General features: G+C 42.3%; 1 protein-coding gene across 8 annotated transcripts in view; it reads left to right on the top strand.

The window, feature by feature from the left end:
* The first annotated feature begins 676 nt into the window (after positions 1 to 676).
* celf6 (CUGBP Elav-like family member 6) overlaps positions 677 to 24,852 on the top strand; it is a 125,198-nt gene continuing 101,022 nt past the window's right edge. For 4 of the 8 annotated variants that reach the window (XM_061067960.1, XM_061067957.1, XM_061067958.1 and 1 more), the window contains exons 1-2: positions 731 to 881; positions 11,482 to 11,564. In XM_061067960.1, coding sequence (XP_060923943.1) covers positions 737 to 881; positions 11,482 to 11,564 — 228 coding nt within the window. In that variant the 5' untranslated portion in view covers positions 731 to 736. Of the gene's footprint in view, positions 882 to 11,481; positions 11,565 to 24,852 lie in introns of all 8 variants that reach the window. The other 4 variants (XM_061067955.1, XM_061067954.1, XM_061067961.1 and 1 more) reach the window with 3 other exon arrangements.

Here is a 24,852-nt window from a genome sequence, read left to right as displayed (position 1 = left end):
AAACTGAACTCTAAAGCACTCTGAGTGGCCATCATGACTAGAAAAGCGCTTTATGAATACAGATCGTTTAGTATTAAAGCTGCTATTCCATCCACATTTTGCCTCGTTGCTATAACAAACCTAAATGACCTCACACAACAGTCGGAGCAGATGCAGCCTTCGCACCATTTAAACGTCCCGAGCTCTCTCCGCTCTACACAAATGTTTGCTTTCTTACTCTACCCTGTGGGGCCCTCAGCCATCCTACTCTCACGCGCTCATTATGCAAATATGGGATAGGTGGGCGGGGCCTGACGTCACGGTGTGAAGTGGCAGGCTGAGTGGAGAGTGGAGGGTGGGGGGGCACTTTTGAAAAAAATAAAGAAATGAAAACACAAAGGATACGAGAAAATAAATAAATAAGGTTGATCTCCAAAAACAAGAGAGGAAAGAGGAGTAGTAGGGAGGGAGAGGCGGAGGAGGAGTGGAGAAGAGAAGAGGGGACATATAAGGGAGGGGGTGCAGTGTGCGCTGTGCAGTTATAAGTACAGAGAGAGAGGGAGAGTGAGAGTGAGAGAGAGAGAGATAGAGAGTGAGAGAGCGAGAGAAAGAGAGAGAGAGAGAGAGCAGCCCGCCGGCCCATTGAGGAAAGATGGCTACAGTCACTGCAAACGGAGTGCAGCAGGAGAATGGATTCAGCACCACGAACAGCGCTGGCAGGATGAACGGGCTCAGCATCGGACAGAACACTATTCCAATGAAGGACCACGACGCCATCAAGCTTTTCATCGGCCAGATCCCCCGAAACCTGGAGGAAAAAGACCTGAAACCGCTGTTTGAGGAATTCGGAAAGATATACGAACTCACTGTACTGAAAGACAGGTTCACGGGAATGCATAAAGGTTGGTTCTTTTGATTTGGGATATGTCACTTTTATGATCCTTTAGAAGCAAGAGGGGCATGGACGTCCCAGTTCAGGGGGAGGGCGCAGGAAAAGTGTGTTAATTTGCAGATGTGTGGGACAGACACACACACATGCACAGACATATACATGAAGCGTGGGAGGGAGCACACGTGGAGGGGCACTGCCTCCCGAGCTGCAGGCGTGATGGTCCATCCCGTCCACGTGAATACTACAGCTGAAAACGCCTTTGTGTGTTTACATTGACGATCATGTGGCTGCCGAGCATCCCGGTGTAAAGGGGGGCGGGACAGGCACGGTGGGCTGCTGTGTTATTTCTGCAGCTGCACACATTTCATCACAACTTAGAAGAAAAAGAAACAGCCCCTTCCTGCTCTCCTTCCAGTCCATTTGAAGCTGTACATACAGTCGCAGGGAAATCAAATGCTTTCAGGGGAGCGGAAAATGCAAAACCATTATCAGGGCAATCAGCAGCGGTGATTAACGTGGGGCTGTAGTGCTGCTTTGACCTTTTCAGCGGGCTAATATGCAGCGTGCACGCTCTCAGACGTCATTAGCGCTGGAAAATACTATGTGCATGGCAGCTGTATTGTAATGCTGCTGCTCCGTGGGCGGGTTGCAGTCAGGAAGTACAAAGCAGGATAGTAGAGGAGGCTGAGATCCAGCATGCATCGCCCCCCCCCCCCCCCCCATGCCACCCCTCACTTCACACACACACACACACACACACACCCATTGTCTGAAACGTCCGGGGAGCTGTGTTCACTTAGTAATTAGTCAGACAGGCCACTGATAATCAGGGATCGATCACTTCTATAGCTATCATTATAAATGATAGTTGTAATAATGGATGTCAGAGTGTGGTTATAGGGCTGGAGGATGTTTTAGCTACAAAATAAAAGACCAGGTCTAGAATTCCAGCTCTGCTACTTTATGCACTTTTACATTTATTTGATTTTCGTTTCCACAACAGAAACTGCTAGAACCGATTTATTTCTACAGTTAATACACGATTGAATTAAGATGTTTATCTATTATTCATTTTCTATTAGTGTTTTATCTTATTCTATTATGGGTGTAGTATTATCAAAATGTAATTGCAAGCTATTATTTTTTAATATCATTATTGAATTAACGATAATAATTCAGCACAAAATCCCAAATAAGGTCACATTTCCTGTATTATCCGTGTCAATATAAGCAAGCTGTCTTGAGCTGCAGGTTTTTATTTTATTTTATTATCAGTTAAAATGCTGTGCTTTATTAAAAAAAACCCATCTATATATTTATATAATATCTGCTACTGCTGCTTGTGACTTTTTTGCAGATAGTTCATCTTTATTTTAGTTTTTATCCTTTTATTAATTTCGACACTCACACAAAACACAAGTTCACATTTGCACACAAGCATAAAGCGGCGTTGAATTCACAATCAGCTCGCCCTCAGTAAAAAAATGATGTATTCACAGGGCAGGCAGATTATGTATGATATGTAAGTCGGTGGCTACAGTTCATGATCTCATCGATCAGCACGAGTAAAGCTCTCTTGCGGGGGGGAAAGGAGTGTTGGGCTCAGCATTACTTTCCTGTGCGTGCACGCAGCCCTGCAGGTCTCCGTGCACCACCTGTTCCTCCAGCCATCAGTTGCTGGTGCTCAACACGCTCCTCGTCATCCCAGCGTTCCTCCTTGGCGCTCTGTGATCGATTAAAACAATATTTCTGATGTTCATGTTGTTTACGCCTGTCCTCAACCATCCCTGAATGTCAACACTCTGGAGGATGGTTGCCTCGGGAAGGATAATCCTGTTCCAAAGCTAGACAGTGTGCCCGCTCAAATCATCCTCCACCAAGGCCACTCTGATGTATGCAGTATGCCCACTTCATCCCGCATGACATTCAAAGTCACTTTGGGAGCACAGGCATGCACTTTTAATAAGATTTCACAAATGCATTATATGGATGAGTTTTTCTTATTGGCCACTCACCTAAACCATGTTCATGCCTCCTGCCGCGTCCATGCATGATACCTGTAGACCGAAGCAAGAAGGGACAAGAGTAAGGAAATGGGATTAGTGTCGTTAACAAAACATAAGTAGGTAGAGTGCAATCATTAGCTATGTCAGTCAAGGAGAGCAGTTTAAAACACGGACTGAGGGGCCAGCCTGAAACAGAGAAAAGCTTCTGTAGGGGAAGTGAAGGTAAAATGAATCACTTACTTAACTTTGACTTCTAAAGGCTGCACGTTTATTCAAAGTGAATTCTGTTGTAAACAACTCAGTGAGTCTCCCATATAATTAGATTTAGTCTACAACTTTTAAATTAAATTGTAATTTATGTTTTATATTAAGTCTTACACAAGTCCACTTAACTAAACAGAAATATAATATTTACAATGATAGTAATTAAAGGAACAAACTGTAAATCATGAACAATTACATTGGGTCCCATGATGCTGGTGAATATTATCGCCCTCTTTTGTGATGTAAAAACCTAGTTTAATTTCCTCAGTATGTATCTGTTTGTTGAATTTGGACTGATGCTTCAGGACGTGTGACTGTTGTAGCTGCAGCGCTGTGACACGGTTGTGTTGTGGACGAAGGGAATATCTGACAATTCCCATTTGACTTGTGGCTGAATGCAGAACATGATCAGGCTCCCTCGGGTTAAAGGTTCTATATCACAGAGTGTGCTCAGCATGTCGATACCTCGGACATCAAAGACTCTCCTCTGCTTCAGCTTTAAGGGATGACCATTTAATACACAGGTTTATGGAAAATAATAATTTTATATAATTGATAAATGTGATGGAACCACTGAGAATCGGCCGTATGAGCTTTGAAGCATCTTCCAGCTCATTGTGTTGGTTTTCAGTTTGATAGTTTTCACTGATGACAGAAAGCCATGTAGTGCCGAGCGACAGTGGAGCGTTAGGGACCGGCCGATAAATATACTGGAGCATTTAGCAGCTAGAGATTCACACGTCTTCATCAGAGCAGAACAACAGAGCTGCTGCAGAGAGAGTGAAAATTCAACAGGTGGTCAAAAGCATGACTCCTATTATAATGTATGCTAATTGTTATGTGTCTGCTAGATATTTAAATGAACAACCATGTGTCAAATCAAATGTGGATGATTGGTGGTGAAGCGTGGACGTTTGAATTCCTCTGGGTTGGTCACATGTCGGGGTCACATGTGGAAGACTCACCGTAGAAATCCTTCGTATCAGTGATGATGCTTCTTTATCTGCAGCTACAGGCCTGTGGGAGGTTTCATTATAACCCGATGCTGCACTGCCTGGATGAATGGTATTAATCTGCACAGGGCTGTAGCTGTGGAACCATCATCAACAATGTTTAGCCATTTCCTGCGCCTCTACACAAAATAAAGTTTGGTAATAATATTTTGTCCATAGATTATGTATTACATCGTATTAAAAAGTAGTTTCATTTCTGTTCGCTTCACAAAAAATGTGTAATGTGCCATCGGATAGCGGTCGGCTATTATGTCAAAGGCCTGGGAGGCATCTAATGTTGCAGCATTATCACACATTCAATTCACTTTTTTATGACAAACAGCAACACAGACATTTTTCACAGCAGGACAACAGACGCATGGGGGGATGATATAGCTTGGATCGACTATCCCTTAAGAAAGGAAAAAAGAAAGTTCATAAAGATTTAGTGCGGTGCTGTAAATTTAGTCCGACTACCACTTTCACATGCCTCTTTAAACTGGGTTTGTGGCTGAGAACGGTTTGATTTGTTCCACACAGATGATGTATATGGCTGTAGGTATCAGTTAGTAAAACATATGTAATGGATGATTTGTAGCATCTTCTTTTCCACAGACCCGTGACATAGAACCGCACCACAATTAAGAGCAGATCAAAATATGTCATGTTTGCTCACGCCTAATTCCCGTGCACCGTGCCGCATCAGATTGAACACACGTTTTTTTGGTGAATTCTTACTTTGGGCATTTGAGCTGCCTCCAGGGACTTGTCTGAATATCTGGGGAATTTTCCATGTTATATTCTTCCTGTACGCGTCAAACCCTGAATCGTTTCAGAGAGAAAATCCTTTTATTTGTTTCCCTTAAACCAATGATTACATCCCACCTCCGAGTTGTTCAACACTGTTGCCTTTAATGTGGCTTTGATAGGTTGTGGGTCGTCAGGGAGCCTTCGACTATGCGTGGGATGACTTGACACTACTGGCGGGCACGACGCTCCTCGTTGTGTGCTGCAGCCAGGTCGTGCTGTTTAACATCCATCATTTCGGCGAGCACTACATTATCATAATACTTAGCGTCGGTGCCAGAGCGCGTGCATTGTTCAGACATGCTGAATGTTGGCGGGGGGCAAATCTTTTGCATGAGTCGCGTAATCTATCAATCCGTCTCTGATGCTGAGAGGTGGGACGCTGAGCCGCAGCACACAGCCAGGAGGAAGAGATACAAAGAGTTTGTTAAATATCTTCATCCATTATGCGCCCCCTCTGTAGGTCCATGCAGTGTAACTGCCTATAAATAGCCCGACAATTTGACATAAAAACCCCTCACAGGCTCTGACATGTCAAAAGCAAACCTCAGCAGGGCACTAATATCTACTCGCAATCGACTCGTAGGCTGTAACAACAAATCTTTGAAGGTGTCCTGGCGATTTGTAGACAGTTTCTTTGTTGAATTCAATTCTGTTGACTTATAGTAATGACCAGTGAGTTACAGATCCATGCTTCTGTAGGGTTTTATCCACCGGGTGAGTGTTACAGAGGAAGCGCGGGGCAGTGACTGACAGTTTGTGTAAGTTGAGTGACAGGTGTAGTTTAAGTCTACAGAAAACCTGTTTGATCATTAGAGAGGGGGCTGTGTGTGAAGCAGACAGCTGAGCAGCCCACTCCGAGTGGAGATGGATAGAACGACTGCGAGAGGCTCTGCAGGTAACACCGTGGTTAACATGAAGAAACATGAAGCGCTGGCTGAATCCTCACATCGTATTTGTCTCAGTACCGTGGGGGGGTCAGTCCATCACACTCTGCGGCATCCTGTTGTTTTACATATTTTTTTTAGCATGCCTGGATATTTTTCAGAAATTAATTTGCATCCTTTTCCCGGTTTAATGAACATTCTGGGATCAGACATGTGTGAAGAGAGCAGAGGCAAGCAAATTGCTCATGATCCATGAATTCCCTGCTAATGAATTCAAATTTTATACAAATTTTCTCTAAAGTTATTTCAATTACAGGTACCTGATGCTTTAAAAAGCACAATTTACTTTAATGCCTGGATGCATGTAATTGTGAGCACATACTAATTTCCATTTTAAAACAAATTGTTAGAAGAAGCGTTACGGGGGAAAAGTTATTTAAGTAATTACCCGGAACGTGTCTCGCCAACCCAGCAACACATTTCCTGCTTCTGTCTTTGAACCAGTTTGCAGGGTTTACTTCTTAATTTTCCTTCAAATATAACTTGCTAAACTTTTGTCCATTGCTGAAATTATAGTGTCTTAAATTGTCTTTGATTACTAAAGCATTATTTTCACCCCACTTAACCCGCTCTTCACAGCACGCCAACAGTTTCAGAACCTTGTCCACTTTCACCTCCTTTTCTTCTTCACACATTCAACTCATCATCCAGTCTTAAGAACATTCGCTTCATTAACTATTTGAATCACAGTGGAAAGTTGAAATATTATATGAAGAATTGGCTGAAAATGAATAAATCTTAAGTATTTAATTTTACCATGTTTTTTTTCTTTTTCAATTCAAATAGTATGTACTTGACCTTACAGTTAAGAGATCTTGCTTTAGAGCACAACACATCCCACAGAACACCACATCTTTAATTTTACAATTAACATTATTTTGTTACAGTGCACCTTTTAGAAATCAGTTTGCACTTTCTGCTACTTTACAAGCTGAATGTTCTTGCAAATTTGCATGGTTGCATACCAAGGGGAAAACAATGATAATGTGTAATATGAATGTAATCCCATGCCAATTAACCGACCCTAAAATTTAAGATGACAGCGCTTACTTTCTACCAGCTGCTACGTCCCTGTTCCCTCCTCACATGATATCACTGTGCCTCTTCTCATGCTCTTCAAGCTGAATGCTCATCTGTTCCACAACTCGCTCTCTCAATCACCGGCTCCTGTGGGCTTCCTGTCCCTTGAGCCCACAGTGTCGGATATGAAGCTTTCTTAAACTCCTGCTGATTTTCCACCACCACCAGGAAGCAGAGGCATTCAAATTGCCGGTCTGAATATATAAAGGCTGCAATGCACAGAAAAATTTAAACTCACAGGTCCAGTGCCCGTTCTCAACCTGCCTGTTTGGAGTGGACTGTTCTCTTGGCCTGTGTTAAAGCTCCGGAGATACTTCTGAATTATTACTTGTTTATTGATTGTGTATTGGCGTTGTTTGCAGAGGTTTATATAAACAGTCTATGGTGCAAAGTGAAGATGAAGACATTGTGCTCATCCTACCTGGTTTATCTGATTTTATAGTCAATGTTTCTCCTAAAATTAAGTTGAATTTGCTTTATTACACTTCATGTTTGGTGTTTGTATATAATTTGAACGATTCACTGTGAACCAATCAACCCAGATTTTCAACTTTTCAAAATAAAAGATCTGTTATTAAGCTAAATGTTGTGTTCTTACTTTGAATACAACTTGCCAAAGAGAAGGTGATTCCATGAATGTTGTTGCAATGACAGAGATCAGCACTCGTGAATGTTTCAGCCTGTTATGGTGAAATAAATTAAATTATCTAAATGAATTGGTGGGAATATGGACCTGAGGTTTGACCCAGTATCCAGCCACTGCTGTAGATTACCAGAGGATGTAGAAGAAGACTTGTTAAACTCAATCCACAGACTGAGCTGCCTCCTCCTGGTTGACTGCTGTAGCGCGCTGGTTGTCTGTTTATTACATTTGTATTATTATTGAACGTATCATGTGTCTAAATCGTACCACAAATCGGCACTGCAATCGTTTTGGTAATTTACAATACCCGTGTCATGTGTAAAGCAAATAAGATGAACGGTTAGCTCAAGATGCATTACATATACAGACAGACAGACATGAGAGACATTTATGGAATTAGTATTTAGATACATGCTCTTTTCTTGAAGTAACAGGACAACATTTGCAGTGGGTGGATGTTGCTTCCCTTGTTTCAGATGCAATGCCATTTGCTTTGAGAGTGTGTGTCTGGAACAACCGAGTCAGTGTTGATTCTGTATTTAGGTCAAGTAAAAGTAGCAAAGTACTCCATTAAAAGTAAATGTTCTGCAAAGTACGGCAATTAAAAGTACTCATTATACAGAATGGCTTACATTATATGTGGTTTTGTTTTTATATGATTAATATATAAGTGCTACTTAAATGTTGTAGTTGCTCAAGGTGAAACTGATGTTAACTGCTTCATAAACCGCTGGTTTATGTAGAGTTTTTGCATGTAAAATATTAATCCTAAAATTACTTGGTGGTGTATAGTTTAAAGCTTCATAAGGAACAAGTACATCAACTGTTTTTAGCCAGAGTGCTTGAAAGTAAACAACAAAAGAAAAAAAGTGAAAAGATTTTCTTTTTTTTTAATTGTGAGGTTTCAGGAAAATGCTGGACTCTAGAGGTAAAAATAAGGAAAATGAGACTAAATAACTTTTCAGGTACTTAATTAAAACTAACCTGACTGTGAACAGGTTTGCTGATTGTCAGGTTCAAGGTTCTGGTATAGGAGAGAGTTTCAGAGATCCAGTTTCCAGAGTCCAACCTGGACAGGCAGCGGAACAAGCAGGCATCTGAGTCAAGTGGTTAGCAGAGCGTGGCAGAAATTTCAGGTATTAGGTTTCTAGCAAAAACCAGAATAGGCTGAAGAAGAGTTCGAACTTCAAAGTTCAAGAACAAGTGGAGCGTGTCTAACACTGACAGTGTCTGAAGATCTGGCGGAGTCTTGATAGATGAACCGGTTCTAATGCTTCAGGACGTATTGGACAGTGTGGCTCAGGTGTGCAGGTGAATTGGAGGGACAGCCGGAGCCATGACAAAATGAAACATAGACAAACAACACACAAGAGGGAAGAAGCAGTGGGCGGGAAATAAAAGGTCCAACTTAGCCACAAGATTTTTACCCCAATAACTTTGAGAAATCACTAAATTCCTTTATTTCAAATGAGAAAGATAGACAAAGACTCTGGCTAAAGATTGAGAAAATTAGTGCTACCCAAAAGTGAAGCCAAGGCATCTCCATCGCCCTCTGCTGGCTGGCTGCAGTGTATTTCATAAATCCCACCTCCACCCTGTTTGTGGATTGGACATGGACTGATAACTCAAAACACATGTTACATTTTTTTTTAATCAAAAATGGCTTCTGTCATTTTAGGAAGTTCTTATTATATTGATATACATTCAATTTGGTTTTAATTATTTATTTGATGCTATCACGACTCAATCACATGATTGCTACCGTGCAGACCGATGACATTGGCGCAAGATGACTTTGTTCCTCTCTGGGATATTTTGGCTTCATTTCTAGATAGGGGCAGGACTTGGAGAAGTGTTGCCCATCTTTTTATAAAGTCTGTGGTCAACTTTCCTGCAGGGACAATGGCCACAAAACATGAACTGGTAAAGTGCAGTTGCTCTTGTATTAATGCTGTACTGATTTCTGTTCACAAACTCACACCACGTAAAATCATGTGACGAAATCTTGCCAAGACATATAAAAATACTGGCAAAGCAGCAAGGTGACAAATATATATAAAAAAGACCTTGTAGGGCAGTAGCAGAATGTCAGCAATAGCCTACGATTCCAGCTTCTGCTAGGACATGCCCCCCCAGGGCCTTGGTTCATGTCCCACAGTTTTGTAATGTCACAAAGGATGAAGAGTGTCACCCCAGGCCCCCAAACTTTTCTGCTTTGCTGTGTGACACGCTGTTTCATCATTGTCATTTAGGTGATTTTTCCTCTTGAGTAACTGCCTAGTTGTGGAGGAGGTTGAAGGTTGTCGTGAATGGGAGCTCTCTTGGCCGAGCGCCAGAGTGTGCCGCTGGGTTTCGGGGTTGATGGGTGCTATGTGCTGCACGCCGGGTTTTGTCTGTGTGTGTGTGTGTGTGTGTGTGTGTGTGTGTGTGTCTTCCCATGGGAATCCTTGGCAGCAGGTGTGACATGTAGTAATGGGAAATTATGCTGCATAGTGCAAAACCTCTTCTGAACGGGGTCACCCACTGTCAACGCTGCCAAGCGCGTAACACAGCAACCACTCAGTCTTTAATAAAAGCCGACTTATTTACTGATGCATATTCATTCTGCTTTCCTCAATTTTTCCAACTTAAAGACAAGTCTCCAGAGATGATACCGTTTCAGCTCATCAGCAGAGCTTTATTAATATGTTGGCAGTTAAAACATGAGCATGCTGTTTGACTTTTCTCTCAAGTGTCCTGTTCAACAACTCATTAGAAAGAAGCATAAAGGGTTTTAGACGATGAAAACAAGTAGCTGGAGTGAGAAAGCTTTTTCCATGACCCCTCTGTTTAAACTCCTCCTCCAAGATCACACCACTATGTTTATGTTCTTCTGTTCTTCTTTGCTTATGTCATTTTTCTATATTGAAATCAATAGATTAATAGAAAGAATTAGATGACAAATAATAATAATAAGAATAATAATGAGAGGTCTGTGGCAAACAATATTTTATACTGACAGGCTAAAGAATGATGGTATGCACAAGGTCAGTAAATCTAATCTGAAGATGTATTCATTTTTTGAAAAGAAAGAGTAAGATTTTAATCTAACCAGCCCCGTTATTTTCTCGGAGAGTATAGAGCTATTAACGTCAGGGAGCCACATTCCAGCTGTCAGCACAGTGTATGAATTCCATTGTAATATAATACATGTTTTTGGCAATAGCTTGTAAAACTCCAGTTAGTCTTATATTATGGCCTTGTGTAGATTGGAATAAGTTCAGTGAAGTCACAAATCTCTGGGTTCGTTTGGAAGGCTACAGGCTGCTTTCTGGAAGACGACTGCAGAAACGCTTCATCTCTGAACAAACAGCCAGAGGGAGAGAGGTGTGAGGCTGCTTTCACATCCACTTGAGACATTGATTTCATTTGTTACTGTGCAATCATTTATGATGTTTAACTTTGTATTGCTTTTTTGTGTTTAATTCATTCTGTGCTTTTAATCATTTAAATATTATTTACATTTTAAGTCTGTTTAGTTTGTTTTAAATGTGCCATATGAATAAACATTGCCTTGACTTCATTTAAACGAGTTTCATATTCACATCTGTCCATTAATATCCTTCATATGGCTTGTACTTTTTCCTTTATAATCAGTATTTTTACATTTTAAATATTATTTTTGATGGATATTAAAAACTATAAAATCCTTTAGATTACAGTATCATAATGACATTAAAATTACCTTGTAGTTTTTGGCACAGCCCTAAATTCTCAGTCACCAGATTTTATTTCGACTTCATCTTTCTTTTTTATCATTAATGGTGGTGTGTAGTTGTTTCATAACAATTGTCTGGTTGAATTACCCTTTGTCTCTCATGTCTCCCTGTAGGATGTGCCTTTCTAACATACTGTGCCAGAGAGTCAGCACTGAAGGCCCAGAGCGCCCTCCATGAACAGAAGACTCTGCCAGGGGTAAGTGCCCCCGATCTGCCCTCTGTCATAGGCTAAAGCCCCCGGGGCAACCAGGGGATCTACATTAACATAGGAGTTATATAACAGTTGCTCACATACACACACACACACACACACACACACACACACACACACACACACACACACACACACACACACACACACACACACACACACACACACACACAAACTGTTGCACACTGAGGCACATGGCGACACAGTTTACATTAAGACACAGATTTGGAAACAGATGGAAAAAGTCACTCACATTTCTGCAGTCTTCCTCTTTTACCCTCCTTTTTTTGCTCACTCCACACACACACACACACACACACACGCAAACACACACGCAAACACACACACACACACACACACACACACAGAAGAGAGCGAGTGGCCTATCTCACCTTGCAGTGTCTTATTACACTAATCACCCCGGCGGAGATATTTGATAAGCGCTCCCTCATAGCAGCCAATGCCGTCCTTCCCCTGTCCTCTCACAATATGGCTGCTGCAGACACTAATTGCCTTGAGGAATCCCACTCTCATTATCACGTATAATCAAACTGTAAGTATAAACAATCATTTTTACCATGTATGTCACCATCTGGTGTTTTTGTTTTAATTCTCTCCCCGGTTTTTCCCCCTCACGTCTTCTGCCATTTGCCTTTAGTGAGCAGGTAACTTTTTCAATTAATATAATGGCCTCTTCAAACAACACAGGTAACACAAGGCTCTTAAGCCCACCCAGGAGGAGACCCTCAATCTGGGATGAGCGTGAGCTTGTGGTGTCTATCTGTACTTGATGTGTGTGAGGGGGGGATTCGTCTCCCACATCAGGGGAATTATCGAGGTGTGATTGAATTACCCCTGCGGGTCTCTAAGAAGGAGAAGCTGCTCCCAAGCTCCTTACTGGCCCCCTCCACCCCTGCTTTTCTTTCACAACGTACCAAGACATCCTCTCAGGTTGGGGCTTTAATCGGAGCCCGAGGAACGGAGAGCAAAAAGGGAGGGAAGAGATTGGTAGGAAAGAGATAAGTCGTGATAGGGAATGGTTTGCAAAGAAAGAGGTGACAAAGGCAGGTGAGGGAGTTGCGGAGCTTCATATTGTTCCTTATTGTTGTGTTAATATGTTGTTTGCACCTCACTGAATGTCAAGCACACTGGCACACTGTGGCGAAAGAGTTCCTGGGAGATCAGGCTCCCTGGCTCGTTACACCTCCCCCAGCTCCATAATGAGATGATTGTCGTGATGGTCCTGGATAGGTGTTCACTCGCTTTATTGCCCACATTCTTGTTTGTCTTCTATCTGGAAAGAGGTTAATGGCATGTTCCGTGGGGCTTGGGTAAACATTTCCCCTGTAGAGCTCACAGCGAGGGGTCAGGCCTGCAATCTCGGGCTGAGCACAGCCTGCATACAGAAGGCTAATATAGATGTTCTGTCTCTCTGAGAGGGGGAGAGAGCGGGGGAGAGAGGGGAGAGAGAAAACAATGTGAATGGGAGAAAGGGAGAGACAGACAAAGACTGGGAGAGGTGACACTTCTGGACAAGCCTCATTGTCACTGTCATGGCCTGACGGGTTGAGATGCTCGCTCGCATAATGCTGCCATTTCCTGAGCTTCTTTACACAGCACTGTGGACACGACTGTGCAGTGTGCCTGTCAAGGAACTTAAAGACACATTTTCTTTAAACGATGAGACATGGGCCATTCAAAAAATATCAACATGTTTCTGTCTAAGGAGATAAAAAGAGAAAAAGTGAGAATAAAATATGGGGCGAAAAAAACAATACAAACACTGCCCAAACAAAAATCTGATGTAGGTAAATCACATTTGTAATAACAGCCATAGTTATAATAAGAGTATAATGCCATGAGGTTAACTGTAAATAGAGTGTGTGTCATATATGTGTCATCACATTAATTCATCATGTTTATCTCTTTCTTTTTTTTTAATGAGGAGACATTTGGGTAAAGCCAAACTAAATCTTTAACCAGATTAATAGATGAAGGCGTCATCCTTTAGTTAATCATAGTTTTTAAGGTAAATTGCAGATTACATATTTAACTGCCAGGTTTGATCCAAACAATCAATCTTTTAGCTTTTTATGGTGGGAGGAGGAGGGCCAGATTGAATCCTAGTTTACAGTGGATGGGGTTCCACAGGTTCTCTCATATATATTGACATACAGACACAAACAATCATTCATAACTATGGCCAATTTGGATTCTCCAGCCAAAGTGCTGGCTGACCATACTTTCCGTGTCCGCTGAGGAACTGCATACTCGTTCAGGTCACACATGCATGCCCACACTAAAAGGAGGGTCCGCTCTGGCATTCCATTCAGGTGGGGGGGTTCCAACAAATTTGGGGCTGCAAGCAGACATCCACAAAGAGATCTGTGCGTACCCTAGTTGACTTTAGTAGATGACCACATTTACTTCATGAGGACCATAGCGGAACCCAGTGGACTGGCAGATGTTGAAACTATGAATTCATCTTAGCCTCAGGCAGAAGTTAGAGGAGCAGTTAGAGGAAACCCTCACAGGCACGATGAAAACAAAGTTTACATAGAATGACCAGCGGGGGAGTAACACCGTTCCACCCTGATGGATTCATACGGTACATCAAAACATTCCATCCAAACTTTAAGTGGACTGGGTAAGAAGGTGTATGCGAGTTTGATGAACCATTGTCAATCTGACCAATTGGCTTTGCTGTGCGACAGACGGTGTGATTATGGCCTGTCTTGGATGACATGTGTCAAAAGTAATCTTGACAGAGAGAGTTGATAAAAGCTTCACAATTCTTGTTTCCATTTTTGTTGTTATGTGCAGAAGTATGATTTGCAGGAGTTGATAAAGTAAGAACATCCTCAGCATCAAACATGACACATACACACATTGTTGATATAGAGAGATAATGATTTCACATAAGAATGAGTGGTTGGCTCTCTGACATGAGCACACTGTCAGTGCAGCTGTATCTGACAACAGGAGACTTGAAACTCCTGTTGTCTCTTCATGGCTCACGACACTGTTGATTGTTCAACAACAGCAATATAATGAGACATTATGTTGTTTACTGAAGATATATTGTATATATGGCATAAAAAGTAGCACGGTAGCTAATTCATAGATTCAGGTTTTTCTAAAAACCCAACGTGAATTTAGTTGCTGTTATAACACAATATAAATGATTTGATTCAGATGAATTAAGGATTTTTACATTAACACCTTGAAAAGTTTAAGCTTACATCTTGAAATTCACCATAAAAATGTTCACTTGCTACGACTCGTGAATTTAATCGAAAGGAACACGTGTAGCCTCCTGAGTATCTCCCTCATAGTGTATTTCTACTTGTCTGTCCTGAGTGCAATATTGTATTGTTTCATTTTAACGCAATGTGTGTATTTCACAAAAAGTAACAGTGAAGAACAGTGTGATAGAGAGGAGACAGAAATATTTATGTGTGTGAGAGAGTGTGAGGTCTCAGCAGGAAGCTACGACTCTTACATCATCTCCAGATTGGCTGCGAGTCTCATACTTACCATAATTCACATCCCCTATAGTAACTAAATCTTGTACTGCCTGTACCGCATCTGAATTGCCACCAGGGAATCTGGCTCTGTCTGCTGGGACTGAGGCGGGCTTTGTTTACATTGTTTGATTAATTGCATGTAAAGAGCATAATGAGCTCTTGATGTCCTGTTCATCAGATCCTGCTGCTACCGTTTGTACAGTAAATGTAATCAGAGATTCAGCCTCTTGCCCTCAGTGAGCTCGTAGTTGTTGATGTGTTTATGTGCACTATCAGCATCTTCCCCAATGTAGGGCAGTGTGGTGCTGTATGTGGACAGGTTAGGTCATGCCCGTGAATGATTTCTCCCTGGATCTGATTAATACCTGGGATGTTAACACACAGACCTGAGCCAGATTGTAGCTTCTGCACGATCCATTCGCTCTCACCTTTTACCTCAGGACAGTGTGTGTAGACCAGCTGAATTGATGATCACACAGTTGTGATGACCACACACACCTCTCTCTCTATAAATACCAATATGGGTTTGTTTGAAAACACACTCTACCATGGATACGCACGGTCTCCTCATTACTCAAAACAGAGATGTTTGAAAACAATGACGTAGACACTCACAACCGCTTGCTGATTGGGTCTTTATGGCCATGACGCTCTGATCATATGACAACAACCGGCATTAGCCTCGGCTACTAGTGTAGAAAACAACATGGATAACCAATTACAAGCATTGCTGAATCTGTTGTTTTTGCAGTTCTGCATTTTAAAATGATACAACCTCTAAGGTGTAGGTAATGAGCTATTATTTTAGCACTCACTGTACGTGGTAACTTGATATTTGTTTTCAGGTGTGTTGGATGGACTTGGATTAAAACAGATCCAGAGCCAAAACGCTTGTGTGGACAGAGATTGTTTGAAGAAAGAAAGAAAGAAAGAAAGAAAGAAAGAAAGAAAGAAAGAAAGAAATTATAAAGAATATCTGCAGTCACAGAACCACAATGTTATTTCCAACTGTTTGCCAAATAGCCTCCCAGCCTGCTGCTACTGGAGCCGCAGATCTTCAAATGAATCCTGCTCTCTCTCCTTTCTGGATCGTGCTGCTCTCTCCTCTCAGGCCAATTAGCTCTTGGTGTTCGCATGTAACAAGCATGCTAATTGGGTGCTAGTGAAGCCCGAAAGCCAATTAAAATTTCCAAGGAAGAAAAAAAAAAGAAGAAAGATCCAGCTTCTCTTTGTCTCTCATTCGCTCGGGCCGTTCTCCTCTTCCTACCCTTTCCCCAACGTCTTCTCTCATCATCAATCTGTACCACTTTCACTCCCCCACTCTCGTTTCCCACCCTCTATGTGAGGAATGTGCTGAGTGTGCGATGGCACCACAGCCATACTTGTCATTTACGCAGATGGTTTTCTGTGGAGGGATCCAGATTCCTTGGTTTCTGAGTGAGAGCACCAGCAGCCCAGCACCTGACCCCTGTATAAATGACAAGGCAGCCAAGCGCAGCAAAGAAGAAGATAGGGGAGAGACAGTAACCAACTCCTACTTTCTCAAGTGTTTCTCGTCAAATTTGAGCAGGTAAGCTTAAAGGTTTCAGCTCTCGCCAAAGTGAGTCGCAAGAATGCTCGGGCTTCTCAATTGTTCTTCTTCTTCCTCTTCCGTGCATTAAAAAAGTGCAGTAAATTGACTTCAGCATGTGTCACACAAAAATGGGTCAGGGGGGACATTGTGCAACACCAGTATTATGTGTCACTAAGCACTCTGCCATGGACCAGTGCATCTGTGCTCTCGACACCCTCTCGCTGCACCGCACCACAGATGTGGCCATCTTGGACCTGCCATATGTCTTTGTCTGTGGCTCAGTGCATGCTGACAGAGAGCAACCAGTATTTGTTCACCCTAAAAATAACCCATTCATTGAGTCACACATCATTTCATGAAATGTGTTCTCAAATAGTTTATCACTTAATTTAGCTCTTTATTAAAGCAGATTTTTAGTCACTGAGGAGCTGCTCTTCACTGACTTCCAACTTGTGAGGTGGTAACTCAGCCGATCCCCGTCCTTTATTCTCATTTATCTAGTTGATATATTAAGTATGAAACGAAGCGTAATCCAGTTGTGTGTATGTGCGTGTGTGTGTTTCGCAGTGTTATCAAAGGACACACAAAGCTCCTCTACAACAGGTCCACTTCTGGACAGACATGCTGCAGGTTAAACTAATTACTCAGGCCACACAGAGCCTTTACCCGTTCTTTTAAGGGACAAATTGTGCTCTGCCGATCAATTTGTCCTCCGTGCCATATTTGTCAACCTCCCGTGCCCCTGAGCAGTTGCCATTATCAAGCAAAAAACAAAAAAGAAAGAAAGGCCCGGGCACTGGACGTGAGACCTCTGCTGAGGCTTCCCCTGCTCCCTTCATCATCAATTACGTCTATATCATTTTCTTTTTGTTGCCCGCTTTAGAAAAGAAATTAAAAAGGGCCATTGTTTTTCTTATCCCCCTGGGATGAAAGCATTTACTACGCTGCTGCACCGTGCACGGCCATCCTGCCGATTAGGGAGTGAATGGAATCACAATCGAGGGATGCACTCGGCATTGTCTTCTATTATGTGGCTGGTGGCCCTGAATATTGTACAAAAAATTAATTTTGTTCCATCTGATGGGATTTTTCAACCTTGGAGAGTTCAAAATGTTAATCCTGGCGGGCGGGTGGACACTGTGGAATGCCCGGCGTTTTCCACGGGTGACTGTGGATGGGCACACACACAGTTGTCTGTGAGAGAGCTCTTAACCAGCCCATAAAGATGGCAGGCCAGAGGCACCGGGCAGATGAGCAGGAGAGATGGTGTTCCTCAAAGGCCGCCGGGCAGGAGAGTTTTTGTGTTCAGAGGATGGCGACAACCAAGGCCCATTTGTCCTTTAGATCTCGAACATATACTGCAATACAGTAAAACAGGCTGGGGCTCAGGTTGTTTGAGTGAAACAACCTCAGCCTCACGATTTATTGAAAGATTGATCTATGGACAAAGTAGCCAACATTAAAACAAAACTGTGAGTTTTTCTTCAAAATAAAATCCCAAATTACTTCGACACTTTCAAAAATCTCTGATGCTGATGGTATCCATGACATTACCATCATCCTCCCATGACAGGTGATAGCTTTACCAAAGGTTTGAAAGCAAGAAGCTGAACCTGTAAAGCGACTCAAAATTATCATTAAAACAAAGAAAAACAAGGTTATACAAGTTTAAAGATGATGAATACAGGGAATCCTTGATGGACAAAATTGACTTCATTCTAACACATTGAACGATCTGCCGCGCGTCAGCCTCACTGACTTGGTTTAGTTTTAATGTGTTGAAAGCTTGTAAGCTGAGCAGCTCCCTTACACCCCTCCCCCACATCGACACATTCACTACCCCCCCTCGCTGACAGGTGGAGTCGGACTCCGCCGTGCATGCTCTCTTGCACTAATTTATCCACTTCTTTAGCTGTAATGAGGCAGAACTGGTAAATGTGGGGACAGCATTGTTAACATTGCTGCTTCACTGGGGAAGAGGAGAAGGCTGACAAATAGTGGGAGAAGGATGGAAATGAGGCCCGGGTGCTGTCATACCTCCAAGAATTATGATTTTAGTCTTTTCCCTTTGCTGTCGGTTAGGTTGCACGCCGCAATATGACATTTCCTAAACCAATTAAACATCAAAGTTTCTGTCGCATCAAGATCAGGCTGTTTTGGAAATAACAGCTGGGAGGGAAACTCCACAACAAACCAAAAATGAATATTTGATGCTGATTTTCTTTTAAACAAAATAATCAAAATGCTGCTGATTAGAGTAATAAACTTCCATCCGTCTCATATTGAGACAATCAGTGCGTAAACTTTCTTTGAAAGTTGTGTGAGACGTCTTCATCTAGTTTCAGACAATGTAACGTCTCAAAAGATAGAAACAGGAGTTGACATCTCACAATGAGTTGGCTGCTGTCATTACTTAGACAGCTACAATTCTTTACTTTTCTTTGTTGCTGTTTCCACTCTACGAAGTAATGGCCACATGATAAAGAAGACATTAGATTTCAAGAATAATGTTGTCACATTACAAGAATGAAGTCTTAATATAACAAAATCTAAGTCATAAAATTACGAGAATATAGTTGTAATTTAATGATAAAAAAGCCAAAATCCTACGAGAATATTTGTATTTACATTCTTTAACAAATAAGTACTATGCTCACCACTCACGGATCTAAAGTCTAGAACCAATCTCACTGTTTCATGAGAAACAACCAACCCTCTTTGAATATCACGCAGAATACAGTCCAGCACAACCAAACATTTCCTCCTCCACAGAAAAGGGCATCATCCTCAAAGTCTGTGTAGCTCTTTGTTTTCCAAGGAAGACAGTTTCTTGCTCAATCTTTAGTAGTTATGATAATTTTGTGTTGATGAGTTTTTTGTTGTTTGTTAAACCTAAAGTACCAAAGAAAATCATAACAAGATATGCTACATTCTTCATTTTAATGTAGGCAAGAGGCTAATCTTATATTACCTCTCCAAATTGACACCTAGTCTAATATTACAACTTCATTCTCTAAATCTCAGATATTTTTTCCTCTTTGAGTAGCCTGTATACTCATCTTTCCTTTCCGTCCCTCTACCTCTCTCTGACTTCCTGTCAGATAAGGTAGTAGCCTTTCATTGCCATTTACAATTCATTCAGGGAGTCACATAAGACGTGCAGGACAACCTGCAGGCATTTGTTCAAAGACAAAACAGGGGGTGAAGAAAACATGATGTTTCTGAGTTCAGCCAATCAGCCTGGGTTAACCAAGTCTGCAGTTAATCACACAGGGACAAGTGTAAACCGTCGTGCTGATTCAAGAATCATCTCCACATGTTGTGACACATACACACACAAACATTAGAGGAAGACAAGTAGCCATGATGTGACTGAGTAAGCAGACCCCCCCCCTCCCATTAGCATGAGTAATACATGGATCACACAAACGCACACACACATAGTATCTTGTAAAAAACGTGCGATTACACGTTTTTTGGGAGAGGACAGAAACACGGGTTAGGGGAGAGAACCAGAGAGGAAGGAAAAGAGAGCAAAAGAGGAAAGAAAAAAATTGATGAGTCATCATGAGAGAGAGAGAGAGGGAGAACGAGAGGACACACTTTCTTGCATAATTAACAACCGAGCATCACCGGGACAAACTCCTCCATCAGCGTGTCCAAAGGATTAACTACGGCGCGCTCCCCTTATCTCGCCCATTTTGTTTAAGAAAGAAAATGACCTTGCGCTTGTTTACATGCTGATTAAAGACAGGAGGGAGAGAAGGAGACGGCGAGAAAGTCAAACTGTAATCAGAAGAGTTTGTTAAGTGGAGTAGTGTCGGTGGTGGTGTGCACTGAGCAGATACAGCAAGCAGCAGCCAGACTGTGTCAGAGCAGCGAATCAAACCCAACCCTCACTCACACACCACGGAGCAGCTAACAAGCAATGAGTGGGCTGGGACCAAGAAAGGTGTGTGTGTGTGTGTGTGTGTGTGTGTGTGTGTGTGTGTGTGTGTGTGTGTGTGTGTTTGTTTGTTTGTGAAGGTGGTGTGCAATAAAAAAAGTATGTTTAGCGTGTGGGTGGTACCATTAGTTAGTATGCCTGTTTTATTGCACTGGGAATAGCTGGTGTTTCTGGGCTTCTATGAGTCAGTCTATATACACAATATCTGCGTGTGTGTGTGTGTGTTCTTATTTCTTCCTTTTTATCTACCAGCCAGAATTTAAGACCTTTGAAGCAAAGGCATACGTGGCTTCTTCAGGGCCGTTATCTCTTTCTTATTTTTTGGTTTAAAAGGAGTGACCTGGATATTTCTACTTAACTAAATATAATTGTAATTTCTTAGTAAAATCACAGAGCGTCTGAAAATGGGATTGAGACTCGTAAGTCTCTTTTTCAAATGTTTCTCAAAATGAAGGCCACGTTTCCACGATGTTTTTCTTTTTCACTCTGAACGTGTCTGCCTTTGCTGTACTACAGAGTACAACTTTATTTTATGTGTTCACGCTGGAGTAGCTTCAGCCTGTACGCCTGTGTGCCATCAAGCCCTTTGTGCAGTAAAGCTTTACAATCAGAGCACCAGCCTGAGAGTCTCGCTGCATCCAGCATCAAGGTTTTGAGATGCGGCCGGTACCTTCGGCAACGATCGACCATCATTGATTAATTGATTGTTAAACTTCACTACAGGCAGTGTTAAGATTTTGGTGGGATAAGAAGTCATGCTCAGGTTAAGACTTCATGCATATTACAGTTTAGTTCAGTCTTATGTTTAATCAGTCAATGTCATGGTTATTCTAGAGCGGTAACTGGTACATTTCAGATACACCTTCACAGTTTGTCATCTCAGTTATGAAACAGGTCAATCGATGAACACCGAAACAGGTATTTCTTGCTCCTGCTCATATTGTAGTATTCAGTCGTTCCTAAAGTAAAAAAAAGTGGAGATCTTTCAAAGTTAGTAACCAATCATTTTTTTGTGTTTTCTATTTCTCCATTGCAGCTCAGAGAAGTTAGACTGTCTAGGGAAATATACAGAGAGACTCAGGATTCTTGTTTTACTGCACACGAAAAACTTTGTTGAATTTGTTGAAACACGACTTACGTGTATGCACGGCTAACGTGGCGTAATGGAGCTTTGGTATCCGTCCGTCTCCGTCTTGCTGGTAACTTACCACGCAATAATGAATTTGAGGCCGCGTATTAACAATTTGTTAATTTCATTAAATAAAAAAAAAATTGACCGATGTCACCAGAGGCCATAGGCCTACCAGAGGGCCTCCGTAGTGAGGCTCCGTAGCTACACCTTAAAGGCCGGTCCGTGAAAATATTGTCTGACATCCAACCGGTCCGTAGCGCAAAAAAGGTTCAATATACAAAGAGACGAAGAGGAGTTTTGTTTACTGCAAACGATAAACTTGTCCATTTGTTGAGACGCGACCTAGCATGCATGGCTAACGTGGCTAAGATGAGCCGCGATAAATTGTCAGAAGTGTGGCTTCACTAAAAAAGACAGTGACGACAAGGCAAAGTGAAATGCATGTGGGAAGCTCACCAAACATTTAAGGCAGTACGGCGTCGACCTGAAAGACTTTACAGCGTTTAATGTCGTGTAGTCTCCGAGCCCGAGTGTGTCATCTTCAGCTAGCGCTAGTAGCACCTCGCTAGCACCTCCAGTAGAGCTAATGAGAGCGAGCCGCGACGGCAGCGACACATCATTCTTGCTGGCATTCAAGGGAAAGCGGACCAACATGACTTGTGTGAATTATGTCAGTAGGTTTTCTATAAATAAGACAAGAAGCTCAAAACACTATCATTCACAAATGGTTCAACTGCTACTGAGAGATTCACATTCATCTCATTCAATTGTCAATTCATAATGATAAATTGACAATTGAGTGGTAACAAGACGTTACCACTGCTGCCCATATAACTAAATAACTAAAACCATTCTCAAAAGACCAATTTGAAGTTGTCTTTGGTATTTTCTGTGTATTCTCTTTTTATCGTGAGATATTGGTATTGGTTCTGTTGTTTTCAGTTTTGCATCCATCACGTGTTAGAAATATTGACACGCCCAGTCGCTCATTGTGAATTTTCTGGACATTTCCCTGCTGTTTTCTCACATGGACTCACTCAGTCATTTCCCACACATTCCACTAGGGGGCTGGCCGAAAATGTTCCGGCCAATGTGCATTCTCAAGCAAAGCCCCTCAGTAAAATGTTTGGAAAATGTACGGAACGAAATGGATTTCTGAAAAGGCATAATTGTCACAATTGTTACTCTCTTGGTAATATAAGCTTTGGTAATCGTAACTGTAAATATCGTAAATCTCGTATAACATTGTCACATTATAGACAGGCTGTAGTGAGACAGAAGGGGTGAAATGAGGGTGCACAGGCCCCTGCAAGTTTCTGATCAGTCGGGCCTGCCACTGCAGAGGAAGGCTCTGACAGGGAGGTGTCAGAAATAGCACCAAGGCTAACACCTCTCCTCCCGCTTATTAATGCATCCTCTCATAGCAACCTCTCACACACATACACACACACGCACACACACAAACAATGGAACACACATCAACAAAGTTCTCACAGCTCAGACACTTGTACACATGGCTGGTGAGAGCATATCTCACCCAAACACACACACACCTGCACAGACACGTACATAGACACACAACACACTGTCAGATCAATATTGTATTACTGAGGTATGTTCTCCTCTCAGAGGTTACAGTGATAGGTGAGGGGTGTGGGTAAGAATCTTCTCTCCTGTCTGTACAGTGGGCAGACACACAGGGCAGATCTGAGGAGACTTCACAGCTCAGACAACCAGTTTCACCTCCTGCCTTCATCGCTGTCGCTCCACTGTCTCCTCCACGGCTCTAAATCGGGCCTGTGATCATTTGTACAGCATGTCTATAGTAGAGAGGTAGATAGATAGATAGATAGATAGATAGATAGATAGATAGATAGATAGATAGATAGATAGATAGATAGATAGATAGATAGATAGATAGATAGATAGATAGATGGATAGATGGATAGATGGATAGATGGATGGATGGATGGATGGATGGATGGATGGATGGATGGATGGATAGATAGATAGATAGATAGATAGATAGATAGATAGATAGATAGAAAGATGGATGGATGGATGGATGGATGGATGGATGGATGGAGATAGAAGATAAGTTACAGTTCTTGATTTGTTAAAAAAAAGTCAAACTTTCAGAGATCATGCTGATGTGTGTGTATAAAAGTATATATTTGTGTGAGTTTGCGTGGATGTGTGTGCGTGCGTGTGTAGAGGGAGTGGAGTCCTTGGTGCCGGCTGAAGCTCCAGCTTTTCCATTTAAACTGTATCATTAAAATGGGCAGAGAGGCGAGGGAGATGGCCCCTCCACACCTCATAAAGTGTGAGTGCCATGCCAGGCGAAGTGCCACGCACCGCTGCGTTTACGGCGCGCCAAATGCACTTTTTACACACCTTGTCCTCTCTCTCTCTAGCTCTTGATCGCTCCCATGAATATCTGTTTATATGACATTACTCACTCTATGATTTCCTACTTTTCTGGTTTGCCCCTTGCTAAGTATTGACCGGTATTTCAACTGCCCCCTTCGGATCCTCCTCTCTCTTCTTTCTGTCAAATTTCTCCAACAAGGAGTTGGAGCGTAACATTGAAAGACTATAATCAATGGAAAAGCACCACTTAGGGAGCCCATTTGATGCATACTGTAGGGCAGAGTTGATTCAAGGGTGTAGATTGAGTCAAGCCTCATTTCATATCCTCCCCAATTAGTCATCCAGCTTGTGCCCTCTATAACCCCCTTTTCTCAAAAAGCACCAGGCCAGACGGGCTCCCGTTTCACACTAAACTAGGAATGAGTTCTTTTTTTACACGGCCTCAGTCCCAGAGCTTTTCTTTCCTGCTAGAAGATAGAGCCGTATCTTTTTTTTTTTACCTTTCCTCCTGCTTCTCACCTTTGCTGGGATAAGCTGAGGTGTCCCCTCCCCCACCCCCCGCTTCTCCCCTAACCTCTACACCTCCTCTCCCACCTCCTCCTTCACTCCCTCGCACTCGCAGCTCGCCAACTTTTCCGCCCGTCCGCCCTTTTTTCCCTCCACCATAAATCTCTACCCAAATCCTACTTAAACCTGCATCAGCAGCTGTCCTTAAAACTCCATTA

Source organism: Limanda limanda, chromosome 3, assembly GCF_963576545.1.
Source record: "Limanda limanda chromosome 3, fLimLim1.1, whole genome shotgun sequence".
NCBI lineage: Eukaryota > Metazoa > Chordata > Actinopteri > Pleuronectiformes > Pleuronectidae > Limanda > Limanda limanda.
The sequence above is the reverse complement of the archived record's forward strand: the minus strand, read 5'-3'. Positions and strand labels throughout refer to the sequence as shown.